The sequence below is a fragment of the Chlamydotis macqueenii genome, chromosome 11 (assembly GCF_036417535.1).
Source record: "Chlamydotis macqueenii isolate bChlMac1 chromosome 11, bChlMac1.mat, whole genome shotgun sequence".
NCBI lineage: Eukaryota > Metazoa > Chordata > Aves > Otidiformes > Otididae > Chlamydotis > Chlamydotis macqueenii.
The window spans coordinates 13,377,266-13,398,344 of NC_141566.1; the positions used below are offsets into that span (position 1 = coordinate 13,377,266).

A 21,079-nucleotide genomic window follows, 5' to 3' on the forward strand; every position below is an offset into this window, starting at 1 on the left:
AATCGCTGAGTGGAGGAAGCACTGCCATAAAGATCTATAAAATGTATTCAGTGCCATTAGTTCTCAAATCCTGCTGGAATCAATGCAGCCTGCCAGCAGCAGACACCTTTACCAAGGCAAGCGTAAACTATCTGTGATTTGTTTATAGCTGGAGTCTGCCATTTACAAAATTTTTAACACCTCATGACTCAGTGAAAAAAAGTCCATGTCTGAGCCATATTATCTATAGCTGATAGTCTAAAGGAATGTACTTGTTTGTACTTATACTTGTGGCACCCTCATCAAATGTACCAAGCTCAAATAAAAAATAAAAAAAAAAAAGCCACTGCAAAGCTTCATCAGTTTTACATTCATGAATTTTACATTTCTCTCAATACACTTCATTCGGAAATCACAAATTTTAATTTTTTTTTTTTTTCCTTACACCACTTTCCTTATTCAACAGTGACCTTCCCCATGAAGGTGACCAAGGACAGACAGGATACCTCATGGTTCATGGAGTCCAGTCTGGAACAGAGGCCTCTGCAGATGGTATCATTCCCCCTTGTACACTCAAAAAGGCCTTTTCATAGGAGGAAAGATTTATTTATAGCTGGAAACTGAACAACAGACTCACAGAACATTTCAACCACAAACTCCTCATCGATAACTGCAAAAAAAAAAAAAGTTCCAACTGCTTAGATGCCTGTGTCAAAGGATAGCGTTCACTTTCTTTGTAATGCTGTTCCTCAATTTCTGCTTCACAGTCCCAAATTGTGCTTCATGAGGGAAAAAAGAACAGCTGGGTGCATGCAGGTATAGAATAAAAAGTCTCACAGGGAAAAACATCTCTCAAGAGAATCTTTTACTTTCAATATTCAGGTCTAATAACAAAATTGTCCAGATCTTTAAATAAACAGAAAGAAATTGTTGTAAAATCAATTTCATCATCTAGAATTCTATTTTAAACTACATTTGAATCACCTAAATTATCCACAGCTCTAAAAACTGGTCATTCTGTTTCCCTAATGCTGGATCTAGGAATTAATGACTGCAAACCACACAAAGGTGATCTGAGTTATCACCAGACCCAATGCAGGAAATGGAAGGGAAGCAGATCACCTCTATCAGTAGGAGGTTCTGTACTGGATTAAGCTTATTATTAGCAAGATTAAAAAGATTATGTTGTTCCAAATATGTATGCTATAAGACACTGGGTGATTTTCATGTTGTGTAAGACAGGAAAGTCTGTAAATGTATAAAGACCCTGCTACAAGTGGAGGGATCTTTATCTTCATGTATTCTCACCACTGATGTTCCCGTTGGTCAAAAGCAAAGTCCTAACATATGAAATATGTAAAAAAGTGTCCTATATTTCCCTGGAATAAGAGTCAACATTTCTTTTGTTTCCCAATATAAAATAGCATATTTCTGATATGTAATGAGGCAGGTCACTTATTTATGAAAATGGCAACACAGACATTTGAAAGAACGTACAACAACTTCTCATTAATTATAAAGATATAAAAACTTAAGTGAAACAAAATTTAATAACTTGACTACATGCAAATTATGAAATAGTTTGTATTTTATACACAGAGTATGTACACTGGGTTTTGGAAACGTGGGTTTTATCCATGCAAATTTAATACAAAAAACTATTTACAAAAAAATAACAGTAGGAACATTTTTCAAAAGAAACATATATGTTGGAAGCTCCAGCAATAATGGAAGTCCTGAAAAAAGACTTAATACAGTATTGTACAACTAGACAATCTTCAGAAGTGTGGAAGATGCATTTTACAAGAACATGAAATGCAAAATGAATTAAAAAGCACTATCAAAGTATATACACAATTTAAGCATCTATTTTTAAATGATCACTCTCCAACTGTGCCTCAGAATGACTTCTGTCATGTCCTGCACACATTTACATATTGATCATTTCGTTACATTGCATTTTTGAGTTTTATAATCACAACTTACAAAACAAAATAACTGAATACCAACTGAATGATAATCATAAAGCAATCGCATATCTCCTTGTTCTACACATGACATGACAGTAAAAAGTATTCACATTGTTCTCAACATAATCCACCAAACAACCCTTTTGCAATGCCTGCATATGCCCCCATGGGAATCAAAGCCTTGCATGACCTGCTGGTGCTACAGACATGAACAGTGGTAGCTAGAAATTCCCACAGTTGCAGCAATGCTTTATGTAATACATGCTTTATGTAAACACAACTGTAATAACATTTGCATGTGAAGAGCACAATCTTGCACATGCTCCATGAAGTGTATTAATACTGAACAATGGAAGGTCTCACACCAGCAATGGCATGACCAAATCCTAAACAAACACAGCAATTTTGGAAAGATTTCACTGGTTGACATGAAACAAACCAAAAAGGTATCCTTGTGATTATTTCCAAATATTCTCTATTTCACAATCTGCCTTCACAAAACTATTGTTAAAAAAAAGCTAGGTTTGCCTTATTTCACACAATTTTGAAAGAAGAGAGGAAATCCTTATTAGTGCTAAGAATTAACTTTAAATTACTGACTTCATGTTGTAGCTCTGTTACAAAACTATTGAGGGAAATTCTGGTTTCACTGAAGCCATAGAATCATAGAACTATTTAGGCTGGAAAAGACCTTTAAGATCATAGAGTCCAACTGTACACCTAACATTGCCAAAAAGGAAAGTTTCCCGAAACAATTAAATTTGCTGTCAGTTTGAGCTATTCTTCTCCTTTAATATTTGCTAAGATACTAAAGTAGTCCTGGAAAGAATTTTTGGTTTTGTTTTAAGATTAGGATTCTAAAATGTGTATGGAAAAAACACATTAAAAATTCTTCTTTGAAAAATGTAGTTGGCATTAAAACATTAAAACTAAAAATGACTGGTTATGTCATTTTTATAACTTGTATTCCTTCCATAGAAATTAATCAGGTAGCTTTATAGCAATTTTGCCTCCCTTGGCCTCTCATGTTAAAAAAAAAAAAAGTAAAAACCAACAAATACTGCATACAACCACAATTTTAAGATAATATGTCGTCAGAATTGTACTATGTGAAATAAAGACAAATAAAACATATCATGATGTAAGAAACACAGGAGCCAGAACTGCTCCTGTGCAGTGATAAGTTTAAACAAGAATTCAGTTAATCATCTATATTCTCCATTTTAACAGTAGATCAGTAGAAATTTTCTTCACAGAAAGAGAATATTTTTTTTACCTTCATATTTATTTTACCAAGATGATCTGTGCAATAAAAATCCTGAATAAAAAAATACAGTTCACCTTTCCCTCCATTTGTAAATGAATTGCGTATATACCACAGTGTGTTGTGTATGGAACAGGCAACAGTATTCCTGCTCACTCACACAAGAGGACAAGTGACTCTCTAACCTGTTAAGAGTCATGGCGCAGTTTTCAATTACTGAAGTTCTGTAGTTCATAGAGCAAGCTTCCTCCATCTCACTACATCATTCTTTGCTGGTGGAAGTTAAATATTGGTAAACATCTACTTATCTATTACTTTCAAGTCAAGTTATCCCTTTCCTTAAGTGATTGTATTCAGATTGCAAAAATCTATTTTAAAAAATTCTGCAGCCTATGCAGAAGGAGGCAGCAGCATGAAGTACAGAGGTGTTTCCTTCAGAAGTTGCACCACACATGCCAGTCTCATTGTTACAAAGCCAGAGGGTAGTGCAAACAGCACCAGCAAGGTACCCTACAGGGCTTGGAATGGACAATATTCTCTGCAAAATCAACAATGCAGCACTGGGATAGAGCTATTCAAAATATGCAGTCTTTGGAAAAAAAGCTGCCAAATCTCTTGTTACTGTAACCTCTACAGAAAGCTCCACATACTTAATGATCTGGCTCCCTCAACATAAAATCACTACAAACCAGCTATTTCTTTCCCTACCAAATCTAAAGGCTTTTCATTGTGAAGTGATGCACCCGCTCCTTGGACAACTATACTTTGCCTTTCGCATTCCTGGTCTAAAAAAAATAAAAAAAAAAAAAAAATTAATTCCAAAGAGTCAACATAAACAGCAAATATTTCACCTGATTTGTGTGTTCTGGGGTGGTGTTTTGTTTATTTGCTTCTGTTTTTCAAGTTAGAGGTCACTGTTTAATAAAATGTACCTCTTGAAAGAAACATATACTAGCATGACTTAGTGAGGAAAAAGAAATTTGATTTACCAATACAAAATCATCTCCTATCTACAGAAAGTGCTACAAACTCCCACAAGTTGCTTTCAGTTGAAATCAGTTGAACTATTAACATGCTTTATCTCTGCATTGGTATACAGACTGATTCTGAGACAAGCAGGCAGACCGCAGCTGTATTAGATACAACAGCTACCCTTCATGCAACCATTTAAGAAATCAGAAGGAAAAGTGCCAGACCTTTGTCCTTTTTTGTATATTTTGGAAGGCCTCCAGATACATGGGTAGAGATGGTTTTCTGCGTCCCCAGCAGTGCCCCAACTAGTACACTGGAGTAGCAGTGTTCTGTAATAGATGGGAAGCATTTCTCAGATGCTGTGTGGGAAGTCACCACACTTTACAACAATTATTCTAATGTCGCTGCTTTAAGATCTCATAGTATCTGGGACATTATTGCTTAAATAATCATTCATATGTGACATACTACATCCAGTGACAAAAACTAGAAAAATATATACAAGGCCAGAAGCCCTGTCAGTATGTTGATTCACTGTATGATTTGCAGTTCAAACCACATTATTTTAGTAAATTTGTATAGCATTCCCAATAACAAGAATACTCTATTTAACTCTTCCGTTTAATAGGAAAACTGAATGCAGTTTCCTAGAGCTTTTAATGTTGACTTTTCTTCACATCCAAAGTAAAACCTGAGTGACTACAATAGGAATTGGGCAGGCCTCTGTTTTTAACCATCCTATCAACTGTACCACGTATTAAGCAAAGACGCTGCATCCTAAACAGAATAGGAAAAGGATCTCAAACATACTAAACACTGGAAGCACACACTGTGGAATCACAGTATTTTACCAATGCCACTGGACCAATTTCTTAAAAGAAAGTAAAGAGGAAGGAGGAAAGTAGCATGCAGTAATGAACAATGTAAAGTCTCTAGAACTGTGAACAAACTAAATAAATACGAGGATGCTGGGAATCAAATGGAAAGGGAGAAAGGGGACAGCAGGCAAATCTTGTACACGGAAGACAGTAACAATTTCTACACGCTGCTTTAAAACGAAAACGTAAAATTCAAAACATATTAGTATCTTTTTTGCAGTTGCTCCTAAAAAAAAAAAAAACCACAACGGGAACAGCCAATTTTAGCAAGGCTTTAGATTATTATTATTTGTAAAAGCAGCTAAAGACAAGAAAAGATTCATCCAGGCACAAAGGACCTTTTCTCTGATTGCTCCTAAGGATACTTGAAGGTCTTAATCTTTGCAACGCTAAAAAGGAAGCCTTGAAAGAATCATTATTATCCTTCCCCATAAGCATGAAGGAGGTCATAATAATTTCCAACAAATGGTAAAGTAAGACTGTTTCTAGTAACTTTGTGGGGAAGAACTCTACCGTACTAAAAAAAGAAGTTATTTTAGTAGTTTTCAACTTCAGAGATACAATTTAAAATGAGTACATTAATGTCATCCAGTTTTCAAGTTACTTCAGAAATAAGCTAATCTTAAAAAAAACTGGTAAGCATCTGGCATGCTATATCAAGGGAATTCTTAATTTTTACACTGTGATATAACCTTATAAATTCAGTTCTAGTAGGAAAAAAGTTACTTTAAGATCAGAAAACATATTTAAACATGACAATGAAATAGTACTGTAGATCAGTTTAAGCCAGATAACTGAAAGTGACAACTTACAGTTAGCAACTCTATGGCTAACATACTGAAACAGAACTTTGTTGTCAAATACTATAAGAAGGAATTGAAAAACAATGATTTATTCTTTTTGAATGGTTGTGTTCCTCAAATGTAGCCAAGAACAAACATTTTGTTTAATGAATTACAGGGTTTTTTTGTCTTAGCATGACTTTTCAGATACTGCCTTTAACGAAAAATAGAGATTGAAGGGGTTAAAATGAGTATTATGTGAATCATTTATAAAAAATTAGAAAAACTTGAAATATCATATTTCAAGAGGTCAAAGCAATTCAGTTTCTTTAAACAAGTATTTACATAACCTAAGATTTATATCTAGGACTTTGCAAATTAAGCTTTACACCAGCCTCTCCATGACTTGTATTTTAAGAAGACACTATATAAATAATAGTGGTTTTTAACTATCACATGCTAATCAGTTTATTTCAATTGATTTTAAAATAATGTATCTTTAAAAAAAAAATCTTAACATCAGAAAAAGGTTATTTTTCCTATTGGCTACCAATTTTAAGGAGTATAGTAAATGAAGTAAGGAGTAAATGATACTCCTCCCTCAATATTTTATAAATTATATTACCAAAATTACTTGCAACTTGTTTGGAGAAGGACTCAGCTATGTATGATTTCAGAATGTTCTCAAAACACTGAGAATTTATGCAGAAGCAAACAAATACATAAACTCAGAAGTTTCAAAAAACCACCACAGTGGAAATTTTTCTTTTTCACATTTATCCAGAAACATGTAATGTCTCAGCACAGTGACATTTGTACAAACTGCTTTGTGTGCTATGCCACACTTGTGTAAATTCAGAATAAATCCCATAAACACTAAAAAGATACACACTGATATTTCTCAACTAAATTATGGATATCCCTGTTGTAAAAATGTAATGTGAGATCAGGAGCAATATTACACAACATCCTGAAAGTCACAGCGTAAACCTGAGATTTTGGCAGTTTTATCAAAATGTCCTAAGTTACTCTGTATGCATCACTAGTCCTCATGTCTTACCGCGTGTATTTGTTTGTCCCAAATGAAGAAAAGTGGACAACTTTTGTTTTGTCCAACAATACATTAAACCAAAAGTGATTAGGTATTATCAAATTAAATATCATAAATAAAAAGTATTTACAGTATTTTCTAATTATTAGACAACAAAATAACCAATTCAATGTGCAACAAACTTAAAACACCCAACATCAAAAATGTGAAGTATTACTTGAATCTTCACATACTGGTTTTACAAAAAACTATTAAAATATTTTAAAATTTCCATTTTATCTATTTTAAACAAAGAAATTTCAAAAATGTTTAAGACTATTAAAAGTTATCAGTTACACAGGCACTTCACATGTAAACAATCTACAGTACAACTGAAAAAATATTTGGCACCAACTTAGAAGACTGGAAAAAACTCAATAAGATGTATCCTTTTCCCACTGATTCTGTTCCATGTAATCATCATACACTCAGACTAAATACTGGCAAAGTTAGAAGTGTGTAAATTACAATCAGGAGTGCAAAAAAATAAAAGAACACTAATATTAAGCTTTCTGAGAGACTGGAAGTGGATTACAAGTGATCAGTCGCTTGCATTTTTACCATCATACCGTTGCTACGTTTTTGTCTTGTCAAATGATTGACTTGAAAGAGTAAAGGGGGTGTGGCGGGAGGGGCGTGCGGGGAGGGGCGTGCTCTGTACTTCTAAAGTATTTCAAACAACATTTTCAATGTAGGAAGAAAAATCCAGCATTTAACTGTAACACTGTGAGATGTTAAATGACAGCTTGTAACTTAAATTAACCAGTAAGAGAACACAGTCTCTTTGTGCATCCAATTACAAGGAAAAAAAAAAAAAAAAAAAAAAAAAGAGAATTATGTTCTTTTAACTGTCAGCTGACTCCAAGGTTTTCACATACAACCTCCAAAGTAAGGCTCTCTATAGCATCTGGACAGATACTAGTTTTTGATGGCTTGGATGTTCCCATGTAGGAAGCTGAACTGTCTCAGAGCAATCCAAATCAACAGATCGAATGGTAAGTTGTCTAGCTTCCAAGAAGTCATGTCACATGGAGGAAAGCTGAGATACTTTCAATGTTGGCAACTCAAGCAGAGCTTGAACTGTGAGGCCAACCTTCACCAGACCTCTTTCCTCCAAAATGTGATGAGGCAAGCAAAGTCTCTCCTGCAAAATAAAGTGGTACCTGTATCAAGCTTCATTTATTTTTAACTCCAGGCAGGCAACAAATGCATTTTCTCTGAAGTCACACATACATCATTGTAAGAGACTCGCACAGAAAATGTCATTGGCCTTAAACCTTAAATTTTGCATGTGGCTCTCTGCAGTAACAGAATGGTCGGAAAATAATCATATCCAAGATCTGTTTAAAGTGTTAAACTATGACAACATCAGAAGACACACAAAAGAGACTTAATTTCATAAAGCCAAAGACTCTGTTTCTCTTCATAAGCAGAGCAAGAAAAACAGGCTGACGGGCACTGCTCATTCAGTGGCCTACTTCCCTTGTTTTGTAGGCTTATTGAAGTGCTGATAGACCAGGTCCTCAGTAATGAGCCATTCCCCAAGAAAGTCAGCTTTTAGTTTCAAAATTCAGCACAAGCTGGACAATTTTCCCAACTGCTAGCTTGCATTATGTGTAATTCAGGAGGTAAATCTTAGCATCTCTAACTTCTGAATGGCCTGTGGCTCCACGCTAGATAGAAGCTGTATTAGAACAGTAATCCATGCTTTCAAATCCATGAACTAATTTTCTTGTTCTGATAAAAAAGGGTCAAGGGAAATTTTTCTGTCTTTTGTAATATACAGAAAATTATTCGACCTTTAGGTTTTTTCCCTCCTCGTACAGGGAAGTAAGTGGATGAACTTAGGCAACAGAAGCGTGAATAAGGAGCTGTAACTACAGTTGTGCTAAAAAAAGACAGCTGATCAGGTTATATTTCTGTAATTGCAGGATTTTTCCTAAGGAGACACTGAAATTCATGCCAAAGTGAGTTGCTAAACTCAAGACTTTCAAATATTACATCATCATACTCTCATACCAGTTCTTTAGATTACAAGTTATTTGACAAAGATGTCAGTACTGTTTTCACTATAAGGAACTGACTAGAAACCTGTAAAGTAGCTTCCTCAAGTTCAGGCCAGAAATGGGACGACTTTTCATATCTTCAGGTTCCCTGGTCAGTGTTAATAATCACTATTGCTCACTGAATTAACTCCTCCAAAACCCCCAACTTCTGTATTTGCTGACATTTTCTGTCGTTATTAATAAAAGTCAATAAAGCAATTAGCGTACCTGTGGAACGCCCAACTTTTTACAAGCGTCAAGAAAGTTTTCAACATTTCTTCGGCACTTTGCCATACTGAGTTTAGGCTGTAAAGACAGGATGTTAGATCTTCATCATACATTCACAAAGGATTGTATATTTCTGATGCAAATTCAGTAACAGTTGCTAGAACACAAAAATTCTATGAAGACTCACTATAAGAAAATAGCTCTTAAACTAAACTTCTGAGCCTTGTTTAATGCTTCTTGCAGAAAAAAACAAAGTGAGGAATGTAACCAATCAATATGGTAAATGTGACTCATGATGTTTTAGCATTGGACTTCAAAAACTTGTTTTCACATAAGATGCAACATAAGTGAGATAAATGACTTACCACTGCTGGCGATGGTACGTGAATGCTGGCAACAGAACGTGGTCTTATGTGATTAGCTAAATGGCAAAGAACTACTCCATCCATCAATGCTGCTCCAATGTCATCTGGCAAAATTACTTTTAATCTCGATTCAAGATTCTATTAAAAAGTCCATAAGCAAGTTAATTCAACATTAGCTAATTTTAAATTTCAAATCCAGGGTATTTTAAAGCATTCAGTTTAAAAGGGACATTTTAATACTGAAGTGAAACAAATGGAGTCAATTCACACTTTACTGAGTACAAATATCCTTTTCTTTTTGTCATTAATCTTACATTCCCTTTGCTTGTTTTTTAATTTTAATGACATAGCTCCATACATTGAGAAAGACATTCAGCCAACAACTACCATGATACATAGAGCTTAAAGCCATATGATGAACTCACTATTCATAATAGGAAACCACAGAATTTAAGGATAGAAGTGTTAGGCTTAATACCTCATTAGCTGTTAATGTGCAGAATTTGTGGGTTGAAATCATACGCCATTTTACAAGGAGCAGAAGGAAGGAAAGAAAAAAAAAAAAAGAGGGGAATAGCCATGTCCAAAGTGGTTGTATCTAATTTGTGCAGATGACAGTTAAATAACTGAGGAAAGGCTGGCCAAGAAGTGCCTACACGTGTGTTGCAAAACAGAGAAGGGAAGTAGGGAATGTTTTTTCCCCACACCAGCCACAACCCTTCACTGCTCAGGAAGTGAACCAGACAAGATGGAAACAGCCTTCACAGAAGTTATACCCCAAATTAGTACTGCCCTGGAAAACAGAGCCGCTATGATTTTCAGTTAACTATAACTGTTAAATATCGAGAATAGAACTATACAGAAAACAATTTACTGTCAGTCTGAAATTTAGATCCCATTCAGTATTTTATAATTTGTATAACTTGCAGCAGCTTTCTACACTCAAAAAGCATTTGGCTATTCAGATGACTACGACCATCTTACTTCAAATCTCAGGTCAAACACACACAGACTTACTGTCTCCCTAGGAAACCTAAAACCTCAGAAACATCTAAGTTTTTATTTTTCACTTCAGTGCATTTTTCAGCTAAGAAATATTTAGTTCCTGGTTGGTATTTTGGTTGGACCAAAAATAGTACCAGTGTAGTCTGTTACATGAAATTCCTTAGGAAGAAATATCACTATAGAGATGCCCTTGTACAACTCTAATGATTTGCAGGCCTTTACTATGAAGGTTTAAATTGTGGTACAGAGCAAACCAAATGCACTGCACCCACACAGTAAATAACAGTACATACATTGCGAAGTTGTCTTATTTGTTCCCTTTCTTCCCTTAAATGCTCCATTTTCCTCCTCATTGTAAATCCAGGATCCACTGCACCATAGTCTTGGCGAGATGCACGGCTAAAAGCTATTAAACATAGTGAAGTTAGTTTTCATAATTCAGATTTTAAAAATGCAGTGAGTAAAAATCTATCTAATCAAAGATAAAAATGGAAAAAAAAACTACAGAACTTTGGAGATCAAATATATTTAAGTATCCTCATGTAAAGGTGCTGTCTATGAAACTTACCTTTCAAATAAAATACACAGATCATCTTACTTAAGTGCAAATGGATAACTAGAAAACATGGAGACAGAACTGACTTCAATATTCAAATATCTGTTTGAGACATACATTTGCCCTTTTCCATGCTTATCGTGCAATCTAGCTTTGAAAGTATTTTTTGTTTTACTTTAATCAAGTGTAAAGTCTTTATGGAGACTAAAAAAGGGACAGAACACCCTGATACAACTTACAATGAAAGACTTAAAATACACACACACACATATATATACATGCACATATATGCATGTGTTAGGTATGCATATGCAGAGATATAGTTATTGCTTATTAAAGAACTAATTGAAAAATATGAAGTGCCCCATCTAAAATTTCAGAGTTGTTCTTTAAAAAGGAGGTCTATTAAATAATTACATTCACTCTACTACTCTTGATGGTCAGAAAGCCTTCAAGTGACAATCCTGCTATTCTATAGAACACTGGCAAATAAAAACTCTTCTCTAGCAATACCACTGTATCCTTAAGTATTTCACTCCATGCTTTTGAGAAAAAAAAAAAAACAAAACAAAACAACAAAAAAACAAAACTTACACCTTTCGAACTTTTTATATTGTTTCTAATAGTTTGTATTTTAGCAAGATATCTAACAATCAGAAATAATAGAAATTTTATAGATACTTTTGAAATCACTGGTCTGATTTTATACATTATGAAAGTATGTAACTTGTACACAGAAAAATACAATTACATGTTATTGACAGTATCTATGAAAGCATCTAAAACCACAAAGATTTTGGCTTGTAACTAAGAAACAAAATGCCATTCACTTTCCTAGAACTGAGTGAAAGGGGTGCTGCTCTTTTACAGACATAAGCTGGTAGTGGCTTCTAGGAAGCCTACTACTGCACTGAGAAAAGATGAGATGAAAACTCCTAACAAGCCTGTTTCCTCCTATTAAGTCAGCACCTTCCTACAACCCAGGATGTAGATAACTCAGAAGCCTCTAAAAGATCACAGCCAGGCATGTCCTGGTACATGTAACTAACCTAATTATCTCCGACACAGAAGTTTCATGCAACTGCTTACAAATCTCAAGTGACTTAAGGGCTCTGAAGAAGCCACTTGCATGACCTCAACAAGACATAGTTTACTACTGAGGGCTGAGGCTAGTACTAAGGAGGTCAAACTTTGACACCATAAACACTGAATGAAATTAAACTGAAGAGTTGAAATCATTCTTTCTTAATGAATTTGCATGAAGACTGTTCCCTTAAAAACAGAGAAGAGCGGTATTAACTAGAAAAAGGACAGCACTGTGGCTCTTCCAAACTTGTTTTACGCTCTTGGTATCTGATATTCAGACAGACTCTTGCAATCAAAAGAATACGAACTGAAAAAAAGGTATTTCTACTTAGATTTCAGAGGACTGAAAGTCTGCTTCAGACTATAAGACTTTCTTATGAGGGTATGGCAGAATCTTGGAATAGTCAGGGTACAACAAAGCACTAAGCCATAAAATTCCTCACAAAGCTCTGTTCAAAGCATTTCTTCATAGGGCAAATTACAAAAATCTACCTCTCTTGAAACCTTCCTGCCTCAGCCATCAGTTCTCAAGAACAATTAAATGCTGCTTCCCTGTTCTTCAACACTGACTAAATATGCAAAAAAAAAATCGGGAGGGTCGTGGGAGGGGTTAAAAAAAATATTATTTTTTTAAAAAAGAAAATTACTGTGCAACTTGGGGAACTTTCATTTGCCAAAGCAGCTGTCTATGTCTTTCCCAGTACTATGCTTGTGATAAGTACACTGAGTGGATTGCTGTACTGCAGCATCTCTTCATATTCATTCCAATTCATGCATCTATAATCCTTACCATCTATTCCAGCACAGGAAATAACATCTGTTCTAGCATGCTGTTAGAGAACAGCAGCTTACCTGACCTCGGTTTGAGACCAAACGGACCATGAGCATTACTGTCTGTCCTTTCACAATCCTGTTAAAAGAGATAAAGTCAACTTTTTTCCATTTGTTAAAAGAATTAACTTTTGTTCCCACCAACACAGTGTTTAAATTATTCTTGCCTAAGAAAAGCGAGGCCTCCTGCTTAACTGTAACACAGTTTTTTGAAGGGGACAATATATAATAAATGGAATGAAAATAACCTCACTACATGCAGATAAAGTTATCTTACTGAGGAAGAAAAGCAGCACCAGATTAACATCTACGTTAAACCATTTCAAACTACTGCAAATCATTCTGTGAACAGAGTTCTAAGCCAGCTGTAAGCAAATGCAAATATTCTCCCAACACTCAGCATCAAAATATTTAAGTGTTTACATTCAATTATCAAGATCAGGTTTTTCCTAATTTCAACATCTAAAAAGAGAGATGCAGTCAGTAATTCGGTATGTACATGAGATATCTTTATTTCAACTTATTTTACTGTATTTGGGAGATGTTCTCATTCTGCTCCCTCAGGTTCCTTATTGACACGAGGTGGAAATGTTAATATCTGGTATCAGAGCTCAGTAGTGTAGTGCAGCCACAGTGAGACTAGATGGAGAGTCCTTAAAAAGGAAAACAACCACTGAATGAAGCTGCAAGGCTGCACCACAAAGGCAGCAGCCAGAATTGTCAAGGATTAAACTCTCTAAGAAAGTGTCAGTACCAATTTGGTGGCCTTTTATGATGGGGTCACAGCATCGGTGGACAAGGGACGGGCAACGGATATCATCTACCTGGACTTGTGCAAGGCATTTGACACTGTCCCGCACGACATCCTTCTCTCTAAACTAGAGAGGCATGGGTTTGATGGATGGACCACTCGGTGGATAAGGAGTTGGCTGGATGGCCACACTCAGAGAGTGGTGGTCAACGGCTCAATGTCCAAGTGGAGACCGGTCACCAGTGGCGTCCCTCAGGGGTTCGTGTTGGGCCCGGCCCTGTTCAACATCTTTGTCGGCGACATGGACAGTGGGATAGAGTGCACCCTCAGCAAGTTCGACGATGACACCAAGCTGTGTGGTGCCGTCAACTCGCTGGAAGGGAGGGATGCCACCCAGAGGGACCTTGACAGGCTGGAGAGGTGGGCCCGTGCCAACCTCATGAAGTTCAACCAGGCCAAGAGCAAGGTCCTGCATCTGGGTCGTGGCAATCCCAAGCACAAATACAGGCTGGGCGGGGATTGGATCGAGAGCAGCCCTGAGGAGAAAGACCTGGGAGTCTTGGTAGACGAGAGGTTCAACATGAGTGGGCAATGCGCCCTTGCGGCCCAGAAGGCCAACCACATCCTGGGCTGCATCAAGAGGAGTGTGGCCAGCAGGTCGAGGGAGGGGATTCTGCCCCTCTACTCTGCTCTGGTGAGACCCCACCTGGAGTACTGCGTCCAGTTCTGGAGTCCCCAACACAAGAAGGACATGGACCAGTTGGAAAGGGTCCAGAGGAGGGCCACAAAGATGATCAGAGGGCTCGAGCACCTCTCCTATGAGGACAGGCTGAGAGAGTTGGGGCTGTTCAGCCTGGAGAAGAGGAGGCTCCGGGGAGACCTGATAGCGGTCTTCCAATACCTCAAGGGGGCCTACAGGAAAGATGGGGAGAAGCTGTTCAGTAGGGCCTGTTGTGATAGAACAAGGGGTAATGGGTTTAAATTAGAAGGAGGTAGGTTTAGATTAGATATTAGAAAAAAATTTTTTACAATGAGAGTTGTAGAACACTGGAACAGGTTGCCCAGAGAGGTGGTGGAGGCCCCATCCCTGGAAACGTTCAAGGCCAGGCTGGATGAGGCTCTGAGCAACCTGATCTAGTCAGGGATGTCCCTGCTTCTTGCAGGGGGGTTGGACTAGATGACCGTTGAAGGTCCCTTCCAACTCTAACTATTCTATGATTCTATGATTCTACCTTTGGGCTCCCTGTGATATATAAAACACTAAGCCACAAGTTTCAATTAAATCTTCTGGTTGGCTAGTGCATAGAGGACACCTACAAAATACAGCAAATTTGATTTTTTTGTTTTGTTAGCTATTTTCATTAGGAAAGATAATGGGGACAAAGCAATGCACCTTTCAGCACACATTCAAAAAGAAGAAATGCAGGGGATATTCAAATAATTGCAACAGTAAAACATGTTGTAATATCTGTCTCTAATTTCTATCTATTTTTAAATTTTCATGATGATGAAATATTTCTACTTGTAGTTTCAAAGGGAATTAACAGCTTTATATCTGCACAGAAAACCTGGTGACAAGTAATGTGCACAAAGAAATGTTTGTTGAATGAAAAACAAAACCACAAACTTGTACCTCTGATGACACAGGAGACTGTGGGGACACATTAGTATTATCACTGTCTTGCTAAAAAGAAACCAAAGAGATGAAATTATAAAAAATGAAAATTATGATTTAACAAGAAACATGAAATTATGAAATATACAATACGAGACATGCAACATTTGTCAAGTACATGACAAACCAGCAGCAACTAAATTTAAACACATGCAAGTCAAAGAAACACTTTACTGTTATGTCAACTATTACTTCTACATTACCTCTGCCTGACCATTGATTTATCTTCCCTACTACTGAAGCAAGGAAATGTCCTACTTTTCCCCAGTACACAATCTTGATGGCTTTTTTTTCAAATAAAGGAATATGATACTTATTTCTGCTATGGCTTTGGAAGACAAAGTTAGTTTGCGTGGACTCTAGCCAATGCTCTCCTGTTCCGTGACTGTGGCTCATAGGTGTTCATAAAAGACAAGTGAATAAAACATTTCTTAAAAATATTTTACACAATTACCCTTTCTCACCTCATCATTTTCATTTCCACTTGAACTCTTCCTGGAAGACTTATACTGCAAAACACACACAGTTATTACTTTAAAATGGAAGTATTGTTTTCATTTGACCTAAAAGGTTTGATATCACTCAGATGTTACTTATTACTGATGAAGCTGCTGAGAAAAAAAAAAAAAAAAACAAAACCAAACATCTTACAGAATCAAAGGAGCAAAAGAGAAACAAAACAGGAAAGGAACATATAGTTCCTAGGCTAGTCAAGATCTTAGTTATGTTGATGAGACAATAAAAATATTTTAAAACTAAATATTTGTATTCATGTGTCCTGGTTTCAGCAGGGGTGGAGTTAATTTTCCTCTCAGTAGCTGGTGTGTTTTGGATTTTGTCTCCATCTCAACCCACAAGTTTTCCTTTCTTCCCAATTCTCTCCCCTGTTCCCGCTGGGGAGAGGGAGGGGGAACGAGAAACTGTGTGGTAACTCAGGCTAAACCATCACATAACATGAACTCTGCCTATGACAGTTGATCCAAGCAAAAAATCTTAACTGCTACACTGAAGCATTATTTGTTAGAAAAAACTATGCAACTCAAAGTTACTTTTACAACATGTTTGGTTATGTAACTTTAAGATTGCTCACACTTTGAGAGACTGACTTGATATTGTACAAAATTAAATTTAAAAAAAAAAAAAAATCATTATTTCCTGTACAACTTCAAAGTCAGATCACACCCTTTAATCTGTTTAAGACCAGCACTTTTTCCACAGATCCATAACTACAAAACTCTGATAATTGCGTTGTGTGTATATGGCCAGCCTACCCATCTTTATGATGGAACATAGCCTAAATTAAGAGACTAGCTTTGGAACTGGAAGGATGGCTCTCCTTCAAAGATCTGACTTGAAGGGGTACATATAGGTTTTAGTCAGAATAATTTCTTAAAAAGGAAGAAAAATCTGATTGCAACTATGTTCTTTAATATTAATAAACGCGCAGACTTATATAGCTTTGTTAAAGAAAGTTGTATTTATTAGTTATGCATAGAAGATGCTTGTCTTCAAGGTTATAACAAAGCACTGTTGGACTGTAAAACTGAACAGCTTTAGACAGTTGAATTTTCAACAGCTTTTATATGACATGCTGAATGATGCTGATAATGGTGAACAGCATCTCTCGAAAATCAGAAGTCTAGGATAAACGTAGCCTTTGTAAGCTCTCCTACTGCCGTTCATTTTCTGTGCAAATTAAACATGGGTTTTTTTGAACAGTGATTGAATAAAGTGTCATTTCTTGTTCTTGGGATTCTTTTCTTGTTTTGGGGGTTTTTTGTTTTTGTTTTTTTTTTTTTTTTGGTGGTTTTGGGGTTTTTATTTTGAAGAATTGAGGGGGTGGATTTCTTGTTTGTTTTGGTTGGCTTTGTGCCATTTTAGGTTTTTTTTTTTTAAATTATGCACAAAGTATAGGTAGTTCTAGGGTCAGATAGAGACCTATTACATATATCCATGACTAGATACTTCTCTTCTTGGGTTTATTTCCTGTACTTTGGCAGCTGTTAAGGCAAAGCCTAACTTTCTATGCCCTGCAAACCTCCACGGCTGACTTCTGTTCATTCAGGCCTCTGGCCAGTTCTGTGTTAATGTTTTTCCACCATAATTAACCACATCAAAGCTAGCACACAGCAATTCTTTTCCATTGTGGATATGCTAACAAGCATTTCAGATCAGATGTACCTAGGATCCAAAACAAATACAAACTATTCCAGAAAAGAAAAAATAAGCATTTTCATTGATAAAATTGTAAATTTTTTTTACATATTTAATACAACAAAGATTTCGGGGAGACTCCAGTGCAATGCCACAAGAAAAGGAGTTCTGATTCTCATGAGCGTTCTCCTACCCTTCTGCTGCACAACTGCACAATAAAAACATCTAATATGTATAATAAAGATTCTCTATAAAGACTTCTGGGTGCTGATCCAATGGATTTTCCCTGTTCTAATGATGTCCATTGCAGTAATTTGGCATTTATTCTTAAGGCATTATGTTTAGCCATATAGATACTCAATGAGCTTCTTTATATTTTCACCGGTTTCTCAGAACAGCAGTGGTACCTATTCCCCCCCCACCCCATGTATTATGGAAGACAGAATTTGTTTCACTTGCTTATTGCCTTTTTTTCCAAATGAAACTATCAGTGAAACAGTATTTTTTGTTACTGGTACAGTCTGCTTAATTCACTTTTGGTGGATATCTACAGCTGTATGTAATGTGCTTTCAGGTATCTGCCTCCATCACAGAGCTCAAAACTGAAATCTGTATTAGTATTTACAAACATCCTTTAAAGTTGTGAGGGATCACTAATGCAGGTCTTCTGTATTGAAAGCACAGCAGTTTAATAAGTCAAATGGCTGAACTCTGTGGTTTGTTTTTTTTTTTCAGTATAAAATTCATTTAGGATTAAAACCCTGGAAAGGAGTCAGTAGAATTAAAGTTAGGATACAACTCCATAAATTCTTACGGAGAAAAATTAAATTTCTGTGATTATAGAAGCTATTATCTGAGCTGTATGGCATGCTCTGTTTTTCCTAGAATTTAATTTCTTTGAAGTTCCCATGCATTTCATAAAGATATTTGATTACAAAGATCCAAGAAACTAATTTCATCAGTGACAAATTTAATTCTAACTCAACCTAGCACTGCTGAGAATTCTTCTATTTCTCTAGTATACCCCAAACCATATTTTATCTAATCTTGCTCTAACTTCCTATCTGTTTTGCAATAAGCAGACACTGACGTCTAGTGACCAATGCTATACACTACAACAGCAAATAGACAAAATCTCCTCTCTAAGACACAAACTAATCTAGTGAGAATAAAAAAAGCATAAATCATTCTTACAACCATGCTGCACAAAAAGGTAATGTATATTTTTTCTCACACTACAGAAAAGAAAAAAAAAAATCTTCAAAAGGAATGGGGAAGGACCAATGACTGAAAATTAGTTTCTGGCTTTCCCAGAAGACAACTGTAAATTACTTTATTCAAAGTCTTCCATTGATTTTTTTTCCTCCTGATTTTCTTGCACTCTCACATTACTCTAAATACATACATATTAACTAAAAAGAGCCAAATAAAAAAATCACAGGTTACATGCAAAATTAAAACCATGACAAACTTAGAGGTTTTCTTACGTTTACTTAACTATATAGTTTCTTCTACTCTCATTTAAAAAAAAAAAAAAGTGTCACCCAGCCACACTCCCACCTATTACCTTGAAATATTCTTTTCTTATTTGTTTACTTCTCCTTCGTTCTTCGTTTTGCCAAATCACTGGCTGTGCTTCTGGCCAATGCTGCTCATCCATTGAATCTTTCTCGTTTTCCAGTGGCTATAAGGTTCAGAAATATTTTTATGTAAAAGGTAAATACACCTCATCTGCATTAGGACAAATTATTATGAACTATGATTATGAACTGTTCACCTCTCTCATAATCTAGTTTTATGACATGAAAGTTTTATCAGTCTTCATGGTGATTCTGGTAGAAATGACTTATTTCCTTTCAAATCCTAAAACATATTTCATAGAAGAAAAAGAATCTATGAAATAACACTTTTGTGCATTGAGTCTAATTTTTGCAGATGTTAGGTAGTCACCTAAGGTTGCCATAAATAACTCAAAAAACAGAAGTGTAGTTAGCCACTAGCACATTTAATTTCTCAATCTGAATACACATTGCACAAGAAGAGGATGGCTACAAGCCAATGTAAGTATTTGTCTGCTGCCCCTATCTAAAAGGCTGTGCACATCAACTAGCTGTAAAAGAAATCCCTCTTTCAAAATATTGTATTATGCAACGTATTCTGAACAGAACGCTGAAGTAGCTTTACTCTTAAAATAGCAATGAACATGTATGAATATGTCTATTTTATGTAAACTGAAAGCAGATAAACTGAAGAGACCATTTCATAATAAAGCTAAACCTAAATTTCCAACTATTTCTTCATATTAGAATATTAAGCCATTTAAAGCAATTGTAAATACCCGATGGATTCAAATATAAAATAATTAAAAAGTACTCTATAGTTTCACTGCAATTTTATCATATCATGCAAGCTTTTCAGTGAGGTATGGGGAATGGAAGGACTACATGAATCATTTAGAAATTTTTTTTAAAAGAATATTGTAGTGAGGCAATAATATGTAAAGGAATACTAAAACCAAGTAAGTAAGACTTATGTCGCATTAGTTTCAAGAACTCAAAGCTAGTACCATATGCTCTTACAAGAAAACACCCCCTTACATACAAGTCAAATTATTTTGAAGTGTAAGTTCTTCAAAGGTTTTATATTTTCCACCACAGTTACATACATATGTAAGCAATCATATGAATTAAGTGTTCTGCCAGAAAAATAAAACCAAAAAACTAACACAAACAAAACCCCAAAATCACTCAAATATGAATTTGAATTTGAATATTTACATTTGAATATTTACCTGCCAGCTGTATGGGGACACTGGGGAATTTACGTCATCTGTTGACACGCTAAAAATTAAGATGAGAAGATTTGTGAAACTTTGTACTTTAAAACCAAGTTACTTTAAAAAAAAAAATAAAAAAAATAAAAAAGTGAACACTCAAAATGCAGCTTCTCTAAAGTACTACAGTATTGTTTTGGCTCCCTGTAAAAGGATGTCACAATGTGGCTAAAAAGTTTAACTAAAATCTCAAAACATATTTCATTCCCTGTTACCATATGCTAACAATAGGTCTTCCACACTAAAGTACTTAATTCAGATAAAGCTTTTAAAGTATGTTGATCTTTAAAGATTACTAATGCACCTTCATTGTTTTGTTTCTCAAAGCAAACAACAAAATATTTTGTTCAAAGCTAACAAAACATCTGTTCTTAAACTGCTGGAAGACTACCATGCTTCATTTCACTGTTAGCTCATACTAATAGGGAAGGGAAAAATGTTTTGAGATGGCACAGTGAAACTGCAAGATCTCAAATACACTCTGGAACACAGACTTCCCGAGATGACTGAAAGTTCTCAAGGAAAAGAGAAACGTTTAGATTTGGTGTCACATTAAGTTCTTCTTTCCAGATCTTTCTGTGAAATTCACTTCTGTCATCTTACCTGTAACCATTT

General features: G+C 35.7%; 1 protein-coding gene across 2 annotated transcripts in view; it reads right to left on the reverse strand.

The window, feature by feature from the left end:
* Nucleotides 1-338: 338 nt before the first annotated feature.
* Nucleotides 339-21,079, reverse strand: part of LRCH2 (leucine rich repeats and calponin homology domain containing 2) — a 60,248-nt gene continuing 39,507 nt past the window's right edge. For both annotated transcript variants that reach the window (XM_086756738.1, XM_086756739.1), the window contains 9 exons: nucleotides 20,423-20,471; nucleotides 19,199-19,315; nucleotides 15,942-15,986; nucleotides 15,436-15,486; nucleotides 13,073-13,130; nucleotides 10,872-10,984; nucleotides 9,574-9,711; nucleotides 9,209-9,286; nucleotides 339-8,079 (listed from right to left, as the gene is read on the reverse strand). In XM_086756738.1, coding sequence (XP_086612864.1) covers nucleotides 7,960-8,079; nucleotides 9,209-9,286; nucleotides 9,574-9,711; nucleotides 10,872-10,984; nucleotides 13,073-13,130; nucleotides 15,436-15,486; nucleotides 15,942-15,986; nucleotides 19,199-19,315; nucleotides 20,423-20,471 — 769 coding nt within the window. In that variant the 3' untranslated portion in view covers nucleotides 339-7,959. The remainder of the gene's footprint in view (nucleotides 8,080-9,208; nucleotides 9,287-9,573; nucleotides 9,712-10,871; nucleotides 10,985-13,072; nucleotides 13,131-15,435; nucleotides 15,487-15,941; nucleotides 15,987-19,198; nucleotides 19,316-20,422; nucleotides 20,472-21,079) is intronic.